The sequence below is a fragment of the Rhinopithecus bieti genome, unplaced genomic scaffold (genome assembly GCF_001698545.2).
Source record: "Rhinopithecus bieti isolate Rb0 unplaced genomic scaffold, ASM169854v2 scaffold_33066, whole genome shotgun sequence".
Lineage (NCBI taxonomy): Eukaryota > Metazoa > Chordata > Mammalia > Primates > Cercopithecidae > Rhinopithecus > Rhinopithecus bieti.
In genome coordinates, this window is record NW_016814098.1 from 1,109,348 (window position 1) to 1,118,028 (window position 8,681).

General features: G+C 46.5%; 2 protein-coding genes across 6 annotated transcripts in view; one reads left to right on the top strand and one right to left on the bottom strand.

Annotated features, from left to right (window-relative positions):
- The window catches only part of DENND10 (DENN domain containing 10), a 41,673-nt gene extending 38,575 nt beyond the window's left edge, over window positions 1-3,098 (top strand). The window contains exon 9 of one of the 2 annotated variants that reach the window (XM_017849781.1): window positions 2,397-3,098. In XM_017849781.1, the coding sequence (XP_017705270.1) occupies window positions 2,397-2,573 (177 nt within the window). In that variant the 3' untranslated portion in view covers window positions 2,574-3,098. The remainder of the gene's footprint in view (window positions 1-2,396) is intronic. The other variant, XM_017849783.1, reaches the window with a different exon arrangement.
- Window positions 3,099-4,282: 1,184 nt separating this feature from the next.
- Window positions 4,283-8,681, bottom strand: part of SFXN4 (sideroflexin 4) — a 33,433-nt gene continuing 29,034 nt past the window's right edge. For 3 of the 4 annotated variants that reach the window (XM_017849765.1, XM_017849763.1, XM_017849768.1), the window contains one exon: window positions 7,135-7,540. In XM_017849765.1, the coding sequence (XP_017705254.1) occupies window positions 7,463-7,540 (78 nt within the window). In that variant the 3' untranslated portion in view covers window positions 7,135-7,462. Of the gene's footprint in view, window positions 4,950-7,134; window positions 7,541-8,681 lie in introns of those variants that run through there. The other variant, XM_017849764.1, reaches the window with a different exon arrangement.

The window sequence follows — 8,681 nt, forward strand, 5'->3', positions numbered from 1 at the left end:
TTTTTTTGGAGACAGAGTCTCACTCTGTTGCCCAGGCAGGAGTGCAGTGGCGTGATCTTGGCTCACTGCAACCTCTGCCTCCCGGGTTCAAGCGATTCTCCTGCCTCAGCCTCCCGAGTAGTTGAGACTATAGGCACGCACCACCATACCCGGCTAACTTTTTTGTGTTTTTAGTAGAGGTGGGGTTTCACCATGTTGGTCAGGCTGGTCTCGAACTCCTGACCTCAAATGATCCACCCACCTCGGCCTCCCAAAGTGCTGGGATTACAGGCATGAGCCACCATGCCTGGCCAGAAGACATGATTTTAATGAGCGCTTTAGTGAGTCCTCAGCCACCCAAAAGGAATAAAGCCTGCGTGGCAGGTGCTGGGTTACTTATTCCAGGCAGATGAGGACTTTTGGGAAGAGATTCCTTCAAAAAACAATAGCAGCATTTCTCAAAAAGTTAAACATTGAGTTACCATACGATTTAGCAATGCTGTTGCTGGGTATATACCCAAAATAATTGAAAGCAGGGACTTGGCTGGGCCTGATGGCTCATGCATGTAATCCCAGCACTTTGGGACGCCGAGGTGGGTGAATCACCTGAGGTCAGGAGTTCGAGATCAGCCTGGCCAACATGGCAAAACCCTGTCTCTACCAAAAATACAAAACTTAGCCAGGTGTGGTAGTGGGCACCTGTAATCCCAGCTACTTGGGAAGCCAAGACAGGATAATTGCTCGAACCCGGGAGGCGGGGGGTTGCAGTGAGCCGAGACTGTGCCATTGCACTCCAGGCTGGGCAACAAGAGCGAAACTCCATCTCAAAAAAAAAAAGAAAAAAGAAAAAGAAAAGAAACAATACAGTAAAAATATAGCATTATCGCATTATCATCTTATGAGACTACCATTGTTATGTGGTCCCTGGTTGACCAAAACGTCATTATGTGGTGCGTGACTGTACTTGTATGGAAATATCCGTAGCAGTGTTACTCACAGTAGCCTTTAAAAGGTGGCAGAAGCAACCTAGTGTCCTTCAGCAGATGACTGGGCAAACAAAATGTAGTCTTTATATACAGTAGAATATTACTCAGCTTAAAAAGGAATGGAATGTTTTGAATGTGGTTTTTGTTGGGGGGCGAAAAAAGGAATAGAATTCTGATACATGGCCGGGCGTGGTGGCTCAAGCCTGTAATCCCAGCACATTGGGAGGCCGAGACGGGCGGATCACAAAGTCAGGAGATCGAGACCATCCTGGCTAATAACGGTGAAACCCCGTCTCTACTCAAAAGAATACAAAAAACTAGCCGGGTGAGGTGGTGGGCGCCTGTAGTCCCAGCTACTCGGGAGGCTGAGGCAGAATGGCGTGAACCCGGGAGGCGGAGCTTGCAGTGAGCCCAGATCGTGCCACTGCACTCCAGCCTGGGCGGACAGAGCGAGACTCCATCTCAAAAAAAAAAAAAAAAATTCTGATACATGCTATAACATGGATGAACCTTGAAAACATGCTAATGAAGTAAGCCAGACACTAAAGGGTAAGCGTTGTATGATTCCACGTATATGAGCTATCTAGAGCAGACAAATTCACAGAGTTAGAAAGCAGAATAGAGGTTACCAGGAGCTAAGTGAAGGGAAATGCGGTTATTTAATGGGTACAGAGTTTCTGTTTGTGATGGTGAAAAGTGCTGGAAATAGGGGTGATGGTTGTGCAACGTTGCAAATGTACTTAATGCTACTGAATTACACACTCAGAAAATGGCTAAAATGGTAAAAAAACAAATAATAAAATATGATTTTCTAAGTGAATTTGTTTCATTTTCCTAATTTTTTTCTTTAAAAAGAATTATCAGGCCAGGTGCAATGGCTCAGATCTATAATCCCAGCAGTTTGGGAGGCTGAGGTGGGCAGATCGCTTGAGCCCAGGGGTTTGAGACCAGCCTGGGCAACATGGTGAAACCCCATCTCTACAAAAAGTATTAAAAAATTAGCTGGGTGTGGTGGTGCACGCCTGTAGTCCCAGCTACTCAGGAGGCTGAGGTGGGTAGATCACTTGAGCCTGGGAAGTCGAGGCTGCAGTGAGCCATGATTGCACCACTGCACTCCAACCTGAGTAACAGCGAGACCCTGTCTCAAAAACAACAAAAAAAGGAGTTACCTTTTTTGTTGTTCATTTTTGAGACAGGGTTGCCCAGGCTGGAGTGCAGTGGTGCAATCATGGCTCACTGCAGCCTCTAACTTCTGGCTCAAGCCATCCTCGTGCCACAGTCTCCCAAAGTGCTGGAATGACAGGCATGAGCCACCACGCTGAGCTCATTTTTCATACTTTAAACAGTCTGAAAAAAATAGGAAGAATTCTACAGAGTAAATATTCCAATTTCGGATACTAACATGTTGCATATTTTCCTGTTCTATTAAAGGATATTGCTCTAAAAACAAGAGAAATCTTTACCAACCTAGCACCATTTTCAGAAGTTTCGGCTGATGGAGAAAAGAGAGTCCTTAATTTGGAGGCACTAAAGCAAAAACGATTTCCACCAGCAACAGAAAACTTCCTTTATCATCTAGCAGCAGCCGAACAAATGCTGAAAATCTGACTGTGTGACAGAATGTATCACTGATGACTGATAGAAAGCCCTCTTTCACTCTGATTATCCATTAACTACATAAAGTCCTGAAAATAACAGAGAAACTGTTATATATTTTTAATGATTTATTTGCAGGTATTGAGATTTGACCTGAAAAACAATGAAACACATGAACACACTTCTGATTTTCTCCTAGCTGATTAGTTTCCTGACTGCTGTCAGTGCTGGACTGGACAAAGTGCTTGTAAATACTTTATATAACATTATACAAAACAGCTAGAGGGTCTGGGGTAAGAAAAAAAAGCACATCTGCAAATGCGAAAGCTTCGTCTTTTACATGTTCCAGTTTGTCTCACTGGTTGTGCATAAGCTAATGGGTTTACTTTCAGAAGCTGCCTGAACGTTGCTTTGTATTCTAGGGAGAACTTTAAATTCTCCTGTGAGGAACTCTACTTTGCTGAGTCCAACTGCTAAGTTTTGATGGAACTTGTCTAGAGATCATTCAAGGAGCTGCAGTTGCACTTCTTGTACAAGTTAAAAAAAAGAAAAAACAAAAAAAGTTTTTTCCTGGCTTTTGAACATTTTGCCTATGGAGTTTTGCCAATATATTTATATACTGAGTAGGACACCTTTAATAATCCATCTTATTACTCACAGAGTAAGCATTTGGCAACACGTAGCATTAAGCACCTCATTTTACCCTGTTAGAATTCTTTTGAAAAAAGGTGCAGTCCTTATTGTGGTAACTAAGAAGCACCTTGAAGTAACAGTGTGTAGGCTGTACACGTGACCTTAATATTTATTGCTAAGGGAATATGGGATTAACTTCCTACAGGGCCGAAACCAGAGAAAGGCTTCCAACACACTTTTGTGAAGTAATTGACCACATGTCAAGCCAACTGTTTGTATTCATTTATGTACCTTTTTCACAACTGGAGACCTTAAAATTGCCAAATCAGCATGGAGGCCTCAATTACGTGCTTGTTAGTGTGTCATTCATGTTGATTGTAAGGGATTACTTTCACTCAGTACTGATGTCCTTGGAAATCTTACCTGGAAACATGTTTGCAAAAAACATTATTGGATCTTTCATTTTTTTTTCTTGGTATTACATATTTGTTAAATAAAATTAAACACCCTCTCTTTTGAGTGAGGGCAGGGGAGGACCTGAAATAAGATGATGTTTTACTAAGGCAAATAATTGAAAATTAAATCTGCACTTTATGGAAATGAAAATACTAACATCTTTTCCTCATTTTTTTGTATTACTATATTAGCTAATGATCAAAGTTGTTAAAATTATAAATTTATGATGCAGAAATAAAATGGAAATATTTTGATATTCAACTACTTTTAGGTGGGTGATGAATTGTCCCCTTTCTCTGATTCTGCTCATTCCAAAGAAAACGGAGGAAAAAAACTGTGAGGGCACTAGGGAATTATGAAAAGACCTGTCTGAAAGTTCAAGATGGGCAAGGGCGCAGTGGCTCATGCCTGTAATCCCAGCACTTTGGGAGGCCGAGGTAGGCGGATCACCTGAGATCAGGAATTAGAGAATAGCCTGGCCAACGTGGTGAAACCCCGTCTCTACTAAAAGTACAAAAATTAGCTGGGTGTGGTGGCGGGTGCCTGTAATCCCAGCTACTCAGGAGGCTGAGGCAGGAGAATTGCTCGAACCTGGGAGGCGGAGGTTGCAGTGAGCCGAGATTGCACCATTGCACTCCAGCCTGGGCAACAAAATGAGACTCGGTCTCAAAAAAAAAAAAACTTCAAGCCGTCCCTCGCCACACACCCTTTCCTCCCGCCCTAGCCCTCCTCCACTCGCCCTCCTGGAGCTGCCTCTAACTTTAGTCTCCTGTCCTTGGAAGGTGCCTTCACATTGCTGTCATCTGGTAGTGGTTAAACCTCCACCTGCAGCTGTTGCCCATCTTGTTCTCTAACTTTAATTTTGGTTAGTGTCAGCTTGTGGTCAGACTGAGCCATTTACTGATTTTGTCCTTTTAGGCTGTTGTGAAACTCTCCTCACCAGATTTGGAAATTAACCGTCATTCTGGCCTTGGGGAAACAAAACCACAGATAAATTCTTTGGTAATTTGGGGTAGGGTGCATTGGAAACGTTAGTCCAATACTCAAATGTCGAGGTACCTACTCTGGGCCATGCCTGTGTTGTATTTTGGGCTACCCTTATGGGCAGCAGCCCCTGCTCTCACGGTGCTGCTCACAGTCCACTTGGGGAATAGGGTCAACAAACAGGCTGCTGTCGTGCGGCTAGTGCTAGGCGTGATGTGTGAAACAGAGTGGTATCAGCACACAGATGGGGACCCAGTTCAGTGCTGTCAATCCTGGAAGGCCTCTCAGAGGGAGTGATCGATGTCAAAGTCAGACCTGAAGCATAAGAAGACATCTATTCAGACCAGAGGAAACAGCTGTGTGAAGGTCCGGAGAAGAGACCACGGCCCATGTGAGGACCTGGAGGGTCTAGAGGGAGGGGAGGGAGTGGCAGGATATGAGTACGGGAAAGGCTTGCCGTGGTGAGGAATGTGGGCTTGATCTTGACGCACTGGGAAGCCATTTAAGGTTTCTCAGGCCGGGTGCAGTGCTCATGCCTGTAATCCCAGCACTTTGAGAGGCCAAAGCGGGTGGATCACGAGGACAGGAGGTGACAGCCTGGCCAACAGGGTGAAAGCCCATCTCTACTAAAAACAAAACAAAAATTAGCTGAATGTGGTGGCTGGTGCACACCTGTAGTCCCAGCTACTCAGGAGGCTGAGGCACAAGAATCACTTGAACCCAGTGTCAGGCCTCTGAGCCCAAGCCTGCATGTATTCATCCAGATGGCCTGAATTAACTGAAGAATCACAAAACAAGTGATAATGGCCTGTTCCTGCCTTAACTGATGACATTACCTTGTGAAATTCCTTCTCCTGGCTCATCCTGGCTCAAAAGCTCCCCACTGAGCACCTTGTGGCCCCACCCCTGCCAGCCAGAGAACAACCCCCTTTGACTAATTTTCCACTACCTACCCAAATCTTATAAAACGGCCCCACCCCTATCTCCCTTCACTGACTCTTTTCGGCCCACCTGCACCCAGGTGATTAAAAAGCTTTATCGCTCACACAAAGCCTGTTTGGTGGTCTTTTCACACGGACGCGCGTGAAACCCAGGAGGTGGAGGTTGCAGTGAGCCAAGATCGTGCCACTGCACTCTACACTCCAGCCTGGGTGACAGAGCGAGACTCCGTCTCAAAACAAAAAAAAAAAACTGTTCAGCAGGTGTGATTTAGAAGAGCAGGCTGGAACGTGGACCGGAGGGAGTAGGCAGGAGATGGGCCAGGCAGTGCCAGCAGGGGACGCTGTTGGACTGCGCTGGGTGGTAGCAGCGGGCATACGTGGGTTCCAGACTCCATGTACTGGGCCCCGTCTACTGAATACGCTGGGGTTAAGGTGGGGAGAGGGCGCCTCCAGTGATCCTGTCTGGTGCACCTGGGTAGGTGGTGGTGTCAATTCCTGAGACTGGGAGGGAGAGCTGCTCTCACGTTTGGATGGGTTGAGTTTGAGGTGTCTGGGACATCCAAATGGCAAAGTGCAGCCAAGTAAGCAGCTCAGTGACCAGCCTGAGTGCCCAGCAGTGTGGCAGGGCCACATTCAGTTGGGTCACAGATGAGAGAAGACTTAGTAGAATGGGAAGTGGGGCAGAGACTGTGAGGGCGACAACTCTTAAGGTCTGGCTACAGCCAGGTGTGGTGGCAGGCGTCTGTACTCCCAGCCACTCAGGAGGCTGAAGCAGGTGGGGCCCTTGAGCCCAGGAGTTCAAGGCTGCAGTGAGCTATGGTTGTGCCACTGTACTCCAGCCTGGGTGACAGCAAGATCCGGTCTCTAATGAGGCAGGTGACAAGCAGTTCTTTTTGAGACACAGTCTAGTTCTGTCACCCAGGCTGGAGTGCAATGGCGCGACCTCGACTCACTGCAACCTCTGCCGCCAGGGTTCAAGTGATTCTCGTGCCTCAGCCTCCTGAGTGGCTGGGACTACAGGTGTGCACCACCACGCCTGGCTGATTTTTGTATTTTTAGTAGACACGGCGTTTTACCATGTTGGCCAGGCTGGTCTCAAACTCCTGACCTCAGGTGATCCGCCGGCCTCAGCCTCCCCAAGTGCTGGGATTACAGGCATGAGCCACCATGCCCGGCCGACAAGCAGTTTACACACTTATGGGAAGGACCCAGCAGACACAGGCTACAGAGGACAGCCCTGAGGAAGCAGAGAGGGGCCCAGAGCCTGGAACTTGTGCCTTGCACGGAGGAAGGATGGGTGTGGGTGTGGATGTAGGGGCTCCACTGCTGACTTGAGTTTCCTGGTGGAGCAGGCAGGGTCCTTTGCCAGAGAGGAGAAAGGAGGCACTGGGCAGAGGGCAGCAAAGGTTTTAAGCAGCTGTCTAGATTGGAGGACGCTGACTAAGGAAACAAGATTGCTTTTGGGGTTGGAGGCCATAAACAGCGCCCCAGGGGTACGTTTTCCACTTGAGATGGCCTATCCATTGAACGCCTGTGTCCTGGGCACGGTGGACTCTGTGTTCTTTCTTCAAATACTCAACTTGAGACAGGTTTATTAGGTAATTAGTGATTTCACAGTATCCTTTCGCAGGCCGGTCCCCTCTCCAACCTTCTCCTTAGCAACCCAGGGATGTCAGACGGGGCACCCTCCCACTGTCTTCTCCAGCCAGCCTTAAAAACCCCAGACATGCCAGCCTGGGAGTGATCTCAGTGTGGAATTTTAAGTCTCCTTGTCAGCACAGACACCTCTGGGGTCCCCAGAAGGCCTCTGGCAGAGTTCTCTAAACCGAACCTGGAGAGGTGAAGGTTTTCAAGCAGGAAGCACATGAATTCACCTGAAACTCATGTCTACACCCCTCTGTGATAAAAGATTTCTGTTTCTTCTGTTGAAGGCTGAAATTTCTCTTCATGACTACAGCACTGTATCTGAAAAATAGTTAAATTCACAATATTTCTATTAATAGTTTTCTTGCCGTAGAAGCCAAGTTAAAAAAATCATTTTCTGAAAGCCACCATTTCACAGTCTATCTTTTCAATAATGTCTAATCTATAGCAGAAAATGTAGCCTTTTTTTTTTTTTTTCATCACCCAAGTAGTAAAGAAACTTTTAAACCTTTTTTTTTTTTTTTTTTTTGATACAGAGTCTTGTTCTGTTGCCCAGGCTGGAGTGCGGTGGCACCATCTCAGCTCACTGCAACCTCTACCCTCCAAGTTCAAGTGATTCTCGTAGCTCAGCCACCCGAGTAGCTGGGATTATAGGCGCACACCACCACCTCTGGCCTATTATTGTTATTTACTTATCTTTATATTTGTTTATAATTGAAACTTTCCATTAAAAAGTTTTAAGATGGCTGGGCACAATGGCTCATGCCTGTAATCCCAACACTTTGGGAGGCTGAGGCGGGTAGATCACTTGAGACCAGCCTGGCTAACATGGTGAAACCCCGTTTCTACAAAAAATACAAAAATTAGCCAGGCGTGGTGGTGGGTGCCTGTAATCCCAGCTACTCCGGTGGCTGAGGCACGAGAATCGCTTGGACCTGGGAGGTGGAGGTTACAGTGAGCCAAGATCAGGAGGATTGCTTGAGGTGGGGAGTTTGCAATCAGCCTGGGCAATACAGTGGGACCCTGTCTCTACAAAAAATAAAAAATGAGCCAGGTGTGGTGGTACGTTCCTGGAGTCCCAGCTACTTGGGAGGCTGAGGCCAGAGGATCACTTGAGCCTGGGAGTCAAGGCTGCAGTAAGCCATGATTATACCACTGCCCTCCAGCCTGGGCAACAGAGTGAAACCCTGTCTCAGACATACAAACAAACAAAAAACAAATGTGGACAGAATGTAATGAACTCACATGTGCTCACTCAGGAATAACTATTAACAATTTGCAGATCTCATTTCATCGAGCACCTCCCACACCCAGCAGTAGGGTTTTTTTCCTTGAGTATTTTAAGGCAATTCTCATGTCATGTTACTATGCCATTATCATATGTAACAAAATTAGTAATAACTCCTTATCTCATCTAAGCACCTCCATGGCCGCCTTGAGCCAACAGGATATTTTCTTTTTT